Consider the following 16,265-nt stretch of genomic DNA (forward strand, 5'->3'; position numbering starts at 1 on the left):
CAGATTCTGAAGAACACACGGATCCCATTGTCCTTCTGATAATAACGAGGGGTTTGGGCTAAGTCAGCCCCACTCCTATGGATGGGAGACTCACATACGCAAGATGAGGTAAGGGTAGATCGAGGTCTGTGAACCTCGGGCGAACTAAGAAGCTTACAGACGGCTCAAACCCACAGACTTTGTCTCACTGACACTCAGGTTGTGAACCCAGCTCTCTAAGCGCGGACACGGAGCTCACCCCAGCAGCTGAAAAGAAATATGGTGCTTTTACTTCTAACCACCCTGTCCGTTGGAGGATTTCCTACACATAAAAGTAAAGCAAATAGACGAGAAGCCACCTTTACAATGTGTTGCACTTTTCAATTAGCTCTAACAATATAACCATGTTTAGACTCAAATTATCTTTCATCATGCCTATTTTTTATCTGTTTTTGTCCTCTAATTCCTTTGGCTGTATTGAAACACCTAGTGACTTTTTTTTTTTTCTAAACGTTGCTTTTTTTTTTTTTTTTTAAGAGAGAGAGCATGGGCATTTGTGACAGGGGTGGGGAGGGGCAGATGGAGAGGGAGAGAGAGAGAATCTTAAGCAGACTCCCTGCTCAGCGTGGAGCCTGACGCCTCAGGGCTCGATCTCACGACCCTGAGGTCACTACCTGAGCGGAAATCAAGCGTGGGATGCTTAACTGACTGAGCCACCCAGGTGCCCCCACCTAGTGATTTTTTTTCAATCAAGTTTTCAACATCATGGTCCTAGAGCTAAAAGTCAATTGCAAGTGCACAGTGGATTTTCTCTGTATAATAAAAGTTAAGATCTGTGCTGGAAACATGAGCAAATAGAAAGTTATTTGGGTGTGGCAGGTGGCAGGAGATTTGGGTGGAAGCCAGAATTATTTAGGAAATTCTACTTTGAGAAATCTAAAACAGTTTAAAATAGAGGCTCTCCAAGAAAGAAAAATAGTCGTTCTCTTCCTCTTCATGCCCAAAGGGTCACTTGGGGGCTGTCTAGAGTCAGAGAGAAAGGATTCTGTTGTCTTTAAATATTGCAACCCACGAGCCATCCCCGTGCAATGATAGAAAGGTTATTGTAGAATTCGGCACTGTCCTTGGGCGCAGGTGTAGAGGGGGACACTTGAAACGGGCTGATAAACTTCAGGTAATTTTAACAGGCATGTGCAGGTATTGCCAAATTCTCAAGTTTCTGAATGACGTCATCCTCTGAACAAATTTCTTAAACGGTGCCTTAGCAAACAAACCTTTTTATAATAGTGATGTCTTGCTGAGTAAAATGTTGAATCACTCAAAGGATAAAGATTAGAAAGAGAGCGAGAAAAAAAAAAAGCTCTGTGGGAGGGGCAGAGCTTTATAAAACCAGTCTCCCTGTCTGCACTATGATAGCTCTCTGAGGACAGTTTCTTCTCAGCAGTGCCTCCGGGAATAACCAGGTATTTCATTGATTTCCGTGGCCATGGAAACAGGCTTTCATTTTTTTCCCTCTTGCTTTGTACCGGGATTATTAATAGCGAAAATTAAGGTGTGGGATGTCTTTAGGAGATGAGTAAAAATGTCATGGTGTTTTCTTGTTTAGATTTCTTTTAAGTGAAAATATTTTAGGTCAAGATTTGAATTAAATTTGTAGTAAGGCTTAATCTTGAATCTCAGAAGCCAGCAGATGCCTGTGTAACATTAGCTAAACTAAAGCGACCAATCAAGTTGAGATGTTGATTTTATCGAACAGGTTAGAATATGTATATTCTTTACTAACTAGGGCTTTGACACTGAATTGGATGGAAATGGCTAGATCAATTAACAGACAGTAATTTAAGCAATGAATGTAATCTATAAATTGTATATAAATATATAAAAATAAGAAAGATGATAGTATCTAAAGCTATCAGAAATTACAGAAATTCAGCAGCAAACTGAGTTGGGTCTGTTCAACCCCACCTTATATTTATTGAATTTAGTTAAATAATTGGTCAATTTAGCGGAAGAGAAAAATTTGCCAAACTAGTTGTTGGATTGACTGAAATTACTTCTGATTTACTTCAGGTTTAATAAATCATTTAATACCCATAAACAGACACTCATTCATTATGAAAATCATCAAATAACAGGAACTGCTTTTAATTTTGTTGGGGGAGAATGTGCTAAGTTTGGATGGGACGTTTCCTTGAAGGTACTATTTTCTCTTTGTTTTCATGGATTTTTGTGGTCAATTTCTAAATGTTTGCACTATGTTGTCACACAAAAAAAATTGTTTTAAATGACACAACAGACTCAAATCTCGCATCCAGCGCCAACAAGAAGAGGGCCATAGTGGCGCCTGGGGGCACCTCCCAGCTTCCGGATGATGTGTGCTGAGTTTTAGGGCACGTTTGTTAACTTGTGTGGCAGGAAGTGACACAGATATCTAGGAGCCCAGCCCCATGTATGCTTTCCATTTATTCTTCCTCGTGATAATATTAAGCCTTAATTAGCAGCATGATATTTGGAAGTTAATGAAACATTTTTTAAAAATTTTAGTGGTAAGAAACTCACAACAGGTATCACCTGTTTTGGGCGATGATGCTATTTGACATCATTCTGACTTCAGTTGTACACTGTCTCAGGCAGATTCCCGCCTAAAGGTAAGGCGTGGAGTTGTCTGAGAGGAAACTTGCCATATGTGTGCCTTCATAGATTTCTAAGACTGCAAACTTTTCAAACCTCATGTGAAAATCACCAGACTTGGAATCGGAAAGCTGAGATTCAGTCTAGGCTCTGACTAGCTGTGCAGTCTACATCTCCATATTTTTTGTAACAAGAAATTACTAGGTTTTCCTGGGCAGGTAATAATACAAATTAAACAAAAACAGAGCTGCTGAAGGAATTTGGTAACTGCAATATAGACATGAGATATTATTTTTTATGTTAAATAGTTATTTGCACCGTATTTAAAGAATAAAAACTAGACTATTTTTAAAAGAAGTAAACGCATCTGGGACAATTTAATGCTGTCCTTATGTACTTTTTTCCTTTATAAAGTCACCAGAAATCTATCAAAAGCCTCTCTGATAGTTTGTTTAAACACTTACATTTTGTTAGTGTCAGAGTGACTGATACGCAGGATACTATGAAGGATCCGGTCTAGGAGAAGCCTGCAGTTACTTTTCTGGTTCTGAGCCCTTATTTATTTTCTTCACATGAGGATAGAGATATGTTTTATTTATGATATTGATTCTCAGTTTGTTTCCAAAATGTTACTGAGGTAATTTACAAAAACGATCTGCCCAGTAAGACTAATTAGTTTCAAGACAATTTTAAATCGGTAGAAGGAAGGGGAAACAAATGTGTGAGCCACCCAAGTTAACCTAATCTCAGTGATGAAGCAAGGAAAAAAAAAAAAAAAACACTAGCAGGGTTTGGGTTGTTTTTTTTTTTTTTTTTCCCACTTAATACGCCTTCTAGGAGCATTACAGACTTGCTACCTTCCTATTTTTATTTCCTCTTTCTAGCATTTCTCAAGCTAGTAACCTACCTAAACTCTTACACACAATAGTGAAGTTCACCACCAGCAGGAGAGCGAGTGTGAGGCAGTGTGGATTGAGTGGGTTCCTGAAGCAGACCTAGGCTCAAATCCCTGTACCACCGCATAGAAGCTCTGTGACTTGCAAGTTACTTAATCTCTCTGAGCGTCAGGGGGTAACCTATAAAATGAAGGTAACAGTATCTACCGCTTTAGATCCTGTGAGGATTGAATGAGAAGAGGTGGTTTCAGGGACAAACTTTGCTTAATTTACAGTTTTGTCTCAATAAAATACAATTGAGTGGTATTTCCAATGAGACATTTGGATACAAATTGCAATGATTTTCTTGAAAAGAAGTGTTCATGAACCAAGTGTTGCCCTAAGACTGCCCTGGATTGGGGAGGGAAGGCAGTGCTGGCCCTTGCTGGGAAGCCTGCTGAGTGAGCCAAGCCTACCGAAGAGGACGTCCCTCACCTCAGGACCTCTCTCTGCCCCTCCTCAGCTCTGGGAAGCCACTGTCACAAAGGTTCCTGTGGGATGAACATCAGCGTCATTTGGTATATTTGTGTATTTTGGTAATTATAGGGTGTGTTTTAAGCCACCGTGAAAGCAAAACACACAGCCAGAAAAATGATCGCTGGCCAGTACCAACAGATACCCACACACACCTCGGGTGTGCCCATGCTTTCCCCTTCACACGGAGACTTGGGTCACGGAAGACGTGTCTGTCCTTTATCTTCAGGTGGTAATAGGGTGCGTGTGTGTGTGTGTGTGTGTGTGTGTGTGTGTGTGTCTGTTTCGTGTTCATTGCATGCAGGCTACCTGAAATGGATTTCCTTGATTGGGGGGCGGGGTGAGGAGAAGCAGGTGGCCATTCCAGCAGGCCCCCCCCCCCCGCCCCTGTACTGAACTCCTTAGTGTGGAAAGCTGTTTTATTGCAGGCTGTGGATGTAAGTGTGTGTGTAGGGGGAGAGGGGGTACAGGAGGTAGGAACTGGGTAAAAATACTTACCCTCAAATGATGAATCTAAGCCACATCTAGAAACAGGGAATCTGAAAGAAGATAGACAATCTCAAGTGGGGCCAACAAGAATGTGTTTGAATATTCTTGTATTTGCCCATGTGTGTGCTGGATATTTGCAGATGCAGCCCAGAGGTTGAAAGCATGACCCTGGAGGCCACCCACCTGGCTTCCATGCCTTATAGTTGGGTGACACTGGTCACTTTCTTGATCGTCTGAGCTATAGTTTCTTCCTTCATAAAACACGAATAACAATGCCTTTCTCATAGGGTTTTGGCAAGAATTAAATGGTTGGTGGAATGTTTAGAACAGCATCTGTTGTACAGTAAGAATCTAACAAATGCTATTCATTGTCATTGCTGTTATTATGATTGTTATATGGAGCATCCCTACTCATCACTTAACTGTTGCATCTCAAGATCAGCTACAGGATCCAGTACAAAAAGAAAATGCAGCACCCCTTGTTCAAAATTATGAAGAATTTTAAGTTGGTGACAGCAGAGCATCACTCGAAACCTGGAGCCCCATGAGGCTGCACAGGTCACATGACCATGTTGCCATCCGGGCTCTAGTTCATGTTGTTCCATGAAGGAAGAACAGAGAGGGAACCCCTGTGCAGAGTACACCCTGTACTACTCAGCCGACATCACCCAAAGTGTTGAGTCATCTTTCAGAGCTGTTTCTTTCTTCCTCACTTTCCTTCCAGATTGAAACAATGGAAGACCTTTATGTGGCCAACACAATCTTTGCCCTCAATTTTTTCAAGCATCTGGCAAATACTAGTGCCACCCCAAATCTCTTCTTCTCTCCATGGAGCATCTCATCCACCATGGCCATGGTCTACCTGGGTGCCAGGGGCCACACTGCACATCAGATGGCCAAGGTGAGTGTCTTAAAATTCCAAACTAGGACTGGGTCTCTCCTGAATGGATTTATAGAATCACAATTTTATGCTTCAGGTAGCTTGACTTTACCAAGGTCAGTAGTTGTCATGTGCCATTACCACACAAGTTCCCGAGATTCAAATCTATAAAACAGCTAAACCATGAAAACTCTTAACTGTAGATTGCAGAGAGTGTCATGAACAGCTGAGGTCACCACACTGCTGGAGATGTGAGGAGAGCGGTATGACTTCAGAGGGCCTCAGCCATATTCACCCCCGTGAGTTCATGTCAACAAAATGGTGTCTGGTCTGATGGCCAGTTTTCAAAATCAGGGTGGACAGGGTGTGCGGGAGCATTGTGAGGTCTTTCTGTCAAGGCCCCTGGCTTCAGTCCTTGGTGAAGGGACACAAGCTCAGTCAGGGGACTCTTTCACTGAGTCTGGGGCCTTGGAAATACACCATATACCACAGGGCTCCAGTGGGATGAATTCAGTGCCTTTAAAAAAGCACCTGCTCCTGTTATGTCCTAGGTCAGTGAGCTGGATAGGGTCATCATATAATTAAGATTCTTTCAGATTCGCATAACCACAGATGTTGACATTGTATGCTTGAGCTACAGGCCCTGCTTTCTCACAAGCATGCACTGTGCTCTCAGTTACACCAAAATGCCCCCGGCCATTTTGGGGTTTCCCATGAGAACCGCGCCTCAGCCTACAGAGGTCCTTTGATGGTACACGGTGACCCATTTACCATGGACCGGGTTTGAGGTTGTTCACAGGGAGGGTTAGCCAATCTCGCTGCACGAGGCCAGGAGGTAAAAGGCATCCCTCCCTGTGTGTGTGGCAGTTTAAACATCCTGGCTTACAACAAAACTCAGTTGCTCAACCCTGATACCAGCACTGTTTGGCAATACTCCTTCCCCTTTACTCTCTTCCCCTTGGGCAGGGAGAAACTTGAACTGCATGGCAAACTGCGGAAAACATCAGGGTCTTAATTTTTTAACTGTAAAGGGAGCAGAAGTAACATATTGCGAGGGAGAATGAGAAATGAAGTACCCTAGGTTGTTAAAATAAAAAAAAAAATTAGTTTTTGACACCAGAGGCAAATGAACGTATTGGTCACTCTGTGCTGCATGTACTGATTTTACAATTCGAAGGAAAATGTGGTTAATTCCCTACTAAAAAGAAGAAGAGGGGCTCTTGGGCTTGGAGGAAGAAGGGCAGACTTTGGGGACAGGCCAGGCGGTGTGGAGTGGTGGCCTCGCCACTCTTTACTAGCTCTGTGAGGGAAGGCACCGGGACTCTCTGAGCCTCAGCTTTCTCATCTACACAATGGGAATGAAGAGTGCCCAGCCTGGAGGACAGGTGTGAAGATTGGAGTCCACCCGCAGAGCGTCTGGGAGCTGTGTCTGTTCCAGCAGCGGGTGCTCCTCAGCACCTCAGCCAGGTGCCCCAGAGCATCCTGTGAATTGGCCCACATGCTGCACGACGCTATGAGCTAGAGGCTATGAACGCCATACTCATTGTACAGACCAGGAGGCGGGGCCGGGCAGAGGCCCCATGGCTGGGACTTGGTGTGACTGGTAAATTCACGGTGTTATAGTGGGAAGGGTGGAAAGACATGGAAGGCTCTTATGTTCAGGATGAAGCCCCAGGCCTGCTGGGGCTCCGCTGCCTGGCTGAGCCGTGTGCCTGCCTCTATTTACCCTGTGGCCTCCGCATGGCCCAGGGTCCCCTCCCATCCCCCATTTCTGCGGGGGCTTTTGCAGCAATTCAGGAAGTCTTTAGGGCTAGCCAGGAGACTCTTGATTTTTAAGGATCAACTTCCTTAGAAGGGATGAAAACCAGAAAGGCTGTTTCAAGAAATATTCCTCCCTCCTGCGAGGACAGAGTAGGGCCACTTCTTTCCAGAGTGTTAGATGGGACTTATGATGTATGATTGAAAGAGCAGAGAAAGATCCCGCAGCCCTTAACACCTGTCCTGCCAACCCAGAAGCTCACGACCTGGCTGGACAAGCTTGCGTTTCCTTTGTCAGCAGAGTCCCCACCATCAATCCATTGACCAGATAAGTTCCCCCTCACCACGGGCCTCACAAGGGATGTGACGCAGGCCCAACGGGACCCAAAGGATGTGGGAGGTTGCGGGGAGGCCTGGGTGCAGGGCCAGCCTAGGGGTGCTGAGACCGGAGACGCCAGGCTAGAAAGCTGTCATGCTGGGAAGGAGCCTGAGGCAGCTTCGTAGGACCAGCCTTCACCTGCCAGCTTCACTGTGTTTTCTGGATCTGACACTTATATCATCTGACCCCGGTCCTGTCTCCCACATGGGTTTCTATGTGTAGTGCGGCGTATGTCAATATTTTAGGGGATCCCTGTTAATAGTGAGTAACCGTGTTTATGCTTAAACTAACTTGGGCTTGTAGTTTTTGACAGATTAAAAGTGGATAATAGATAAGGCCATTGAAAAGACAGAGACATGCAAGGTCGTGAATTAACCTTATTACTTTCTTCAAAATACTGGCATTTTTTTTTTTTTTATCAAGGGCATTTATGGGTTGGATGATAATTTAGATACTTTAGTGAAGAGGTTATAAATCATCTCATAATAACCAATTATTGTCAAAATGGCCAGTATATGGATTAGTATAAAATAACTCAAGCTGTTTCTTGTGAGGGAAATTTCAGTTGCAGACACTTATATATTATGTATAATGAATATCTGTGCTTGATTCCAAGATGCAAAGGCAGGGAAGTAGATAGGACTGCTAAGAGGTACCTGAGGGCCATTGGTTTAAAGGTGAAGTAATCTAGCAGGAAAACATACTCATAAATATGTTCTCTCTAATTCCAAATGTAGGTGTTTCAGTTTGACAAAGTTGGAGCCCTGAAGACCCCAGTGACCCTAGAGAAACTCACAGGTTGTGAACTCATGCAGCAGATCCAGAAGGGCACTTATCCTGAGGCTATTTTGCAGGTATCTGACTCACGGGTTCATCATTTCTTTTGCACTTTATTTCTAGAATCTTCTTGTCTTAAAGTCACAGTAGTAGACAGGGAAGGAACCTAGTACAACTTCCCTCATTCATAGAAAGAAAACTAAGACTCAGAGCCCTTAAATAAATATCCTATGGGCACACAGATAAATATGGGCAGGGCCAGAATAGAATCTAGACTTCAGGACTTTTAGGTCCAAAACTGTTTCTAGATTTAATCATACCACTCTGCCATTAGTTGGGCATGTATAATTTATTCTGAAATCGTGGTAGCAACTCCTAGAATACACATGCATGGATGCAGATTTCTAGGTGGAAGAAGGTAAAGAGTGACAAGCAATTGAGGAATGGGGTAGGTCAGGCCTGATGACTTCATGAGAGACCACTGACCCTTAGATATCCCTCTCAACTCCTCTGTTTATCTATTTATCCCCTGTCCATGTATGTATGTATGTATGTATGTATGTATCTATGTATGTATGTACATATCTATTCAGCATCTATCTATCTCAGGTACTAATTAATATCTTTTCTCAATATTTCCTTAAACATCAGCTCTCCAGCTAACTTACAGGAACTGGGCATAGATGTACTCCTATTGATGAGCAACTTCCATAATATGCTCGTGGGTTAGGTAGGGGGAGATCTCCCATAGCTTCCTTCTTGGAATGCGGCTCCATCTGCCTGTTGCCCAGGGAATTATGGGCTGGAGGAGGTCCAGAGGGCCCCATAAAGATGGCAATCCAGCCAGGTCTCCTGTGACACCTGGAAGTCCATCTGCAGGGCTCTGTCCGCGGCTTCACCTGCTGCTAGCTGTTGTGTGACCGAGCCCTGTGGCTGTCATCATGCTTACAAACTCCAGGCTGAGGATTGGAATTCACCGACACTTTTCATGGCTTTCCAAAACCCAGATTTCCCACTGTAAAGACTACCCTTTAATGGGCACTTTCAGACACATATTAACTTTTTCTAGAATATTTCTTTGGTAATGTTTTAATATAATAAAATCCCTCAGAGACCTTGAAGTTTAGGAAATTACAAAAGAAGCCTCACTTTCTTCTAGGACGTTGGTTACTTCAAGGTTAACTACAATCTGTAGGTACAGCAAAATTTGAAACAAGTAAAACATTACCTTATGAGTTTAATGCACTGTATCAAAAGTATTTCCTCAGAGATTCCTCTAAAGTGTCAGAAAATTCTAAGTGTGCATTAATACAGCATTTTATTGTTGCATTGAAAAAAATACATTTACTTAACGAAGTATCTTGTTTAGCCGTCCTGTGTTACATAAAGAGATCCCTCCTTTCTGTTTAAGGCACAAGCTGGAGCTTCAATCCATTCATCCTTCCGCTCTCTCAGCTCTGCGATCAATGCATCCACAGGGGAGTATTTATTGGAGAGCGTCAATAAACTGTTTGGAGAGAAGTCTGCGAGATTCAAGGAAGTAAGTGAAACCTGCAATTGAAATGGCAGGGCCCCCAGTGTGCAATGAGGTCACCTTCAAAGCTTCTGTCTGTGATTCACAAGGAGAGTCAGAATTCCACACCAGCTCCCTGAGGCTCCAAACGCCCTGGGTCACAGCTGCAGGTGCGCATGCTCCCGTGGCTGGGCGCTCCCTCCCACGGCTGCAAAGGCCCCATGTGCAGAGTGACTGCTAAAGCTGGGGGAACAGTGATTTCCAGAAACACTACCCACGAGCCAGCTTTCACCCCCTACTCAGGGTCTATAATGCACAGTGCAGGAGGGCAAATGAGTGTGGGCAAGGGGGTCAACGGAGCACTTTTAATCCACACTATTTCCTCTTTCAGCCTCCCAGCCCCCCCTAGCCACCCTCCACCCTTTCCCCTACCTCAGCCCCTTAACCACCCCTCCCCAAATCTTGACAAAAGCCCGTGATTTACAATTACACCAAGTCTTTTTCAGTATATATACTCTGTCACCTTTGGCCCGTTTCTTGCTTTAAAGGAATATATGCAACTCTCCAAGAAATACTACTCTACGGAACCCCAGGCTGTCGACTTCCTAGAATGTACTGAAGAAACCAGAAAAAAGATTAATTCCTGGGTCAAGACTCAAACCAAAGGTAAAACCAAAGCAATATTTCCTGTTCTTCTTTTCAGTTAGGAACGTTTGATCTATGTTTTTCAAAAAATCATTCCTGCACTTGGCCCTAACTCCCTTAAAATTCACCTCACCTTAATTATTTCGGTTAATGTAACCTGATTCTCATTTAGCTGAGGAGTGTTTTAAGTGAGGAAAAAATAGTTGAGGTCTACTGTAGGAAGACATGTGTTCAGTACTTAAATAATCTGATTTTGGATATTACCTTAGGATGGAAATATGAAAGCAGGCAGACACGTCTTCCAATGTAGGAAATACTAGTATTGAAATAATTGTGCTCTGTATCCGCTGTGGACAAAAACAAAGAAAAACGGCGTGACCCTCCACTGAGTAACTGGTGTGAGACCCCTGGCAATAGAGAAGGAGGGATCAGAAACTTATTTTACCTGTTTTTCACCATTCTGAGCCTATCTGCTGTGAGGGTCTTTTGGTCCCTGCTAAACCACTTTCTACTATTGCAGCTCATGTCCCTAAATCTTTCATGGGCTCCTGCCTCACTTTTGTTTTTTACCAGGACTCACACTTAACTAAATCATCCATTCATTGTTATTGAATTCAGTCCTTCAGTGAACAGTGGTTAATCCACCGTATATTTTGTGCCAGGCACTGTACACGTTCTGTAAATGAAACAGAACCAGATCCTGCCACCCTAGAACTTACAGTGTAGGGGAGGCGTTCAGTTCAGTCGGCGATGGCTGTCAGGTGGTCACAGGTGCTTTTATGGGGACATACAGGACACTGCACGGGAGCACGTGAGGAGGGCGCTGGCCTCCAGTGTCACGACGGGAGGAGTCTCCCTGCAATGAGAAGTGTTTATGTTGTGATTAGGAGGATGGGCTGCAGCTGGGCAGGCTAAGGGCATGGTGCCTGGGGAGAGAGTTCTAGACACAGTGCACAGATGTGCCAAGATGCAGAGGTGAGAGAGCTTGGCCCTCTGGGGCAAGGAATGCCGATTGGCTGGACTCCAGTGTAGAGCACAGGAGAGGGGATGAGACTGCAGAGGTGACTGACTTCACACCCTTGTCCTGCTGCCCCATGTCCCCATGTCCCCACACAGAAACAGCGTCACTGCCCTCCAGCTGGCCTCTGCAGAAGATCTTACTCTTCGCTTTGACTTTTGAATTCTTAATAATCCAACAGACCATGCCGGACGACTGCTGGCCCCTGAGCTCTCGGTTGCTACCTCCATACTTGCTTCTTATGCATTCCTTAATGTCAGAGTTTAATTTAGTGGCAAACCCAAGTCCTAGCCTTTCCTAGAGGTATCTCCCAGCCACTCGTCTCTTCTCCACCCCTTTGGTGCTTTGATAGTTTCGTGACTCCTGTTAACGTTTGCCTTATACAGCGTTCAACTGTGACTGAACTGATTTTATTTTGTTTCCTTTGCCATCCCATATAGACTAAAATTATTTGAGCATAGGGCCAATATGTCACCCTTCTCCTGGGTCCCCACAAAAATTAGCACAGTCTTTGGCTGATAATGAAAATCCTTCATTCTCCCAAATCTCCAGGTAGAATTATAGGTCGTAAATTGCTGGCTAGCAACACATAGATGGATTTTTAGGAAGAAAAACACAGAGATTATTACGAGGGTGAACTGTCCTGTTATTTCATAGATTTATGAGCTGTTAGGACCGGAAAGGTCCTTGGAGATAATTTATCCAAATTTGCCCCTTTATGGTTGTGGACTCGTGGTCCCTGAGGGGTTAACGACCTATTCGAGATTCCACTACCAGTTGGTGGTGAAACTGGGGGTTCCTCTTCTTTGATCCTTAGTCTAATTCTGAATTCCTTATTTGGGTGTTTAAAGAATTTGTTTGATAATGTAGGCAAAAAGTAAATGCTCATGTAACTCCGATGTTTAAAACATTGTTTCAAGGAATAGTTTGGTGCCTTAGTTTCTTAGCTCCCATACTGGGAAAAAGCACATGAACCAAGTTCTGTAGAACTTATAAAATGTTTTTGTTTCTCTGAAAATAGTTGTTCTACTTTTGTTCTTCATTTCTATAACTGATTTTAAAATTATTGTTCTAAAATACTGACAAGCCACTGACACAGAGGAATCAGGGAAAGTGAAGTTTAACAGAAGTGGAAGTAAAAACTGACCGCAGAGTTCAGGAGATATGTAGAAGTTCTGCTTTTCTGAGAACAGCACAAATTCGTTTTCTCTGTAAGCATTGTCTTCAGTGGCCGTGAATCAAGCAGTTGTGTTGCCAGAATGCCTTGTCATCCTTTGGACTGACTGCTTTATCAGATTTTATAATAATTTGAGGGAATTGTCTGTTTTATTTATTATGATCACATGAATTCTGTCATTTACATCACAAAGTTAAGTAAAGCCATAGCAATTTTCAATAGTAACCAAGAGTTTTAAATGCCTGGGGGATATATTGAATGGATATATGGAAGCCGGTCAGATTACACTGACCTTTATATTAGTCCTGTGTCTGTCAGTAGGATATGGAGGTGGTGGAGGTCCACACAGAATCCTAACCAGTTTACCACTTTGTGACCTTGAGGAGACTGCTCACCTTTCTCAGCGGGGGATCTTTTGGTATAAGATCTATTAGGGATACCCCAATAGAATAGTTGTCAGGATTAAGTAAAATAATGTATTTGAGTAGTTGAAAAATTATAGAGCAGGTATTAACTGTAAATGGGCTGTTTCTTAAGCCATTTTTTTTTTTGTTAACTACCACATTTGGATGTTTTAATTCCTGAGACCCTTCTTTCTCTGCACTGCCACAGTACTTTGCATTCTGCTACAGGATTTCTGACACATTGTTTCACTGCTGATTTTGAATACCTCTTCCAATATTCTCAGCCCCTCCAGCGCAGTTCTTCCTTTCTCCTACTGTAGGTCTAGCACGACTTAAAAAAAAAAAAAGTTTTTGAATGAATCAGTGGGTCAAACCCATAGATTGTCTGGATCAGATATAGAAGGAGCGTGAAACTTTGAGAAAACAACATAAAAGGAGGTGAAAATCTTTCCATGTTTGATAGTCATTCTAAATTTTAAATGCATCACTTCTTCATTTTCTTTTGGACTTTGCAAACCTTCTGAGAAAGGTGGTCTGCTTTATTTATGCTTTAAATAAATTGGGAGAAAAACTCGAGCTTGAGATCATCACCTCTGCAGAATCTGACAAATGTAGATGCTGAGTTTGATGGTGACTCAAGAGATTCAAATCATAATAACATCACAGTTCTTGGTCACAAACCTAAACATATGTCATGTTTTCTGTAGGCAAAATCCCAGACTTGTTACCTGAAGGTTCTGTAGATGGGGACACCAAGATGGTCCTGGTGAATGCTGTCTACTTCAAAGGAAAGTGGAAAACTCCATTTGAGAAGAAATTAAATGGGCTTTATCCTTTCCGTGTGAACGCGGTATGAGACAACAAGATGGATTTTCCTAGCATGTATTTTAGGACCTTGGCCAAGACAGAAAAAGAAAAGTTAGAGACCACTCATGCTCCTGCATGACTTGTTAGTCATAAATTATGCACATTGGATAGTTGGTTGACTCCTTCAAGCTACTGAGTATCGCTCAGTAATTTTCTGAGAGGCCATATAAGTGATGGTGAAGACCATGGGCTTTACAATTACATAATTCTGGATGCAGTTGTAGGTTCTGCCACTAAGGTGTTACCAGTAACCATCTATGACCTTATTTATCTTCTGGGAATTCCATTTTTTAATCAGTAAAACTTGGCTATTGTAAGGATTCAGTGAGATTTCACAGAGTTCTTGGCCCATGGCAGGTACTGAACAAACATTTTCGTATTATTATAATTATTATTGTTGTCCATCTTAATAATAGATGGAATCATGATAAAGCTAATAAGAGCAACTGTAAGGTATAAATAATTTATTTTGTTGATTTTTAAGATTGTATTTCTTCAACACTAAAGCAGAATCTATTTCTCTTTTATGTCTAATTGTAAATCTCCTGACATCTTAGTATCAATTTTCATATTTTACTTCTTAATAATTTTAGACTCAGCGCAAACCTGTACAGATGATGTACTTGCATAAAGAGCTGAACATTGGATACATAAGCAACCTAAAGACTCAGATTCTGGAACTCCCATATGCTGGAGGCGTCAGCATGTTCCTGTTGCTTCCAGATGAAATTGGTGATGTGTCCACTGGCTTGGAGTTGGTAAGCCATTCCAGCTTGGATTGTTTGAAACCTCTGGAGCTAAACTCACCTTTCATGATAAACATGCCTACAGGTCTAGAAAATGGTATGCAGCTCCTCACAGAAACATGCGAATTGGTTGATAATAAACATTCATGTCTCAAACTTTCATTCAGAGCATGAAAATATGTCACACATGTTACGTTCTTGCAAATATTTTACCGGTGTATTACATTTTTATATTGCCCACAATATGGTAAAGTTATAGCCACTGATTGTTAACATGAGACTTATATGTTATTTGCCTTCTTTTCTGAGTACTTACAGGCTTTTTTTTTTTTAATTTTGGGTTTGTAGCTGGAAAGTGAACTAACCTATGATAAATTCATTAACTGGACCAGCAAAGACACTCTAGCCGAAGACGATGTGGAGGTGTACCTCCCCCAGTTCAAATTAGAAGAGCGCTATGAACTCAGATCCATCCTCAGGAGCATGGGCATGGAGGAAGCCTTCAGCCAGAGCCAGGCTGACTTCTCAGGAATGTCCGACACCAATGACCTGTTTCTGTCCCAAGTGTTCCATCAAGCCACCGTGGACGTGAACGAGGAGGGCACGGAGGCAGCTGCCGGCACCGGGGCCGTTCTGTCAGGGAGGACTGGCCATGGAGGTCCACAGTTTGTGGCAGACCATCCTTTCCTCTTCTTTATCATGCACAAAATCACCAAGAACATCCTTTTTTTTGGCCGGTTTATCTCACCCGAAAATTGATAAGTTCTGTTTCTGCACAGGATTTCGTAGTATGAGCTGTAAGATTCCATGAATTGCAATAAGTGCCAAAAATTTAGAGACTTTTCCTATACATTTCTGCTTTTTTCTGAACAACTCCTACTACACGCTAATGATAAGTACCGAAATAACGAGACAGCTGTCCACCATAACGTTGCAAGCCTATTAATCATTTGGTCTCCTAAGTGGAATGATGCTCCAGTTAGGTCTTCCTTACTACCGGTTTATTGTATAGCATTAACTTTTACTATATTATTTATTATTTTATAGAATGGTCTTAATTATGGTTCACTGTCAGTTTCATATAGCTGATAGTTACAGAAGCAGATGATCAGTTATTTTTCTATCTAAAAAAGGACATTTACTTGTTTGTATAATGAGGGATGAGTGGTTGTCCTTTCCATGCCCTTTTTATAATAAATACCTGGAAGAAAGCATTGAACAACAGGAAAATATATGTCATGTGCATTTCTAGCATTATGTATCACATAGATGTGTCTATAACTTATAAAATTACAACTACATATAAAAAATAAACATGTTTCTACACAACCATTTGTTTGTTGTCATTCCATTGGGTGGTTAGCTCCTAAGACTTGTCATACCTTGATCCCCAGGGATCAGGCATCATGTCTCATTTTGTGGGGACCAAGAAAAAACAGAATAAAGGAGATAAGAAGATATCCACCCCTGCAGGAACCCCCAGTGTTGGGAGTGGGATGGGGTTGTGTGTAAAATGGTTTAGAGTTGCCTTCTCATAGCAGGAAAAGGCACAGCAATTCAGAAAAGCTTGAGTCAAAGTCCTTTGGGGATCCT

At 42.5% G+C, this 16,265-nt stretch overlaps 1 protein-coding gene across 1 annotated transcript; it reads left to right on the top strand.

The window, feature by feature from the left end:
* The first annotated feature begins 1,306 nt into the window (after positions 1-1,306).
* Positions 1,307-16,001, top strand: SERPINB2 (serpin family B member 2). Its single transcript, XM_027577089.2, has 8 exons — positions 1,307-1,442; positions 5,233-5,409; positions 8,263-8,379; positions 9,714-9,842; positions 10,364-10,481; positions 13,767-13,909; positions 14,520-14,684; positions 15,021-16,001. Exons 2-8 carry the CDS (start codon positions 5,242-5,244, stop codon positions 15,429-15,431), a joined length of 1,251 nt encoding a protein of 416 aa, XP_027432890.1. The 5' UTR covers positions 1,307-1,442; positions 5,233-5,241; the 3' UTR covers positions 15,432-16,001.
* Positions 16,002-16,265: the final 264 nt, after the last annotated feature.

Source organism: Zalophus californianus, chromosome 14 (genome assembly GCF_009762305.2).
Source record: "Zalophus californianus isolate mZalCal1 chromosome 14, mZalCal1.pri.v2, whole genome shotgun sequence".
Lineage (NCBI taxonomy): Eukaryota > Metazoa > Chordata > Mammalia > Carnivora > Otariidae > Zalophus > Zalophus californianus.

Excerpts from the sequence above, each read along its gene's own strand:
- SERPINB2 (XM_027577089.2), top strand. The coding sequence starts at position 5,242 with ATGGAAGACCTTTATGTGGCCAACACAATCTTTGCCCTCAATTTTTTC. Across the intron at positions 5,410-8,262 it reads CTGCACATCAGATGGCCAAG|GTGTTTCAGTTTGACAAAGT; the intron begins GTGAGTGTCTTA and ends TTCCAAATGTAG. Across the intron at positions 8,380-9,713 it reads ATCCTGAGGCTATTTTGCAG|GCACAAGCTGGAGCTTCAAT; the intron begins GTATCTGACTCA and ends TTTCTGTTTAAG.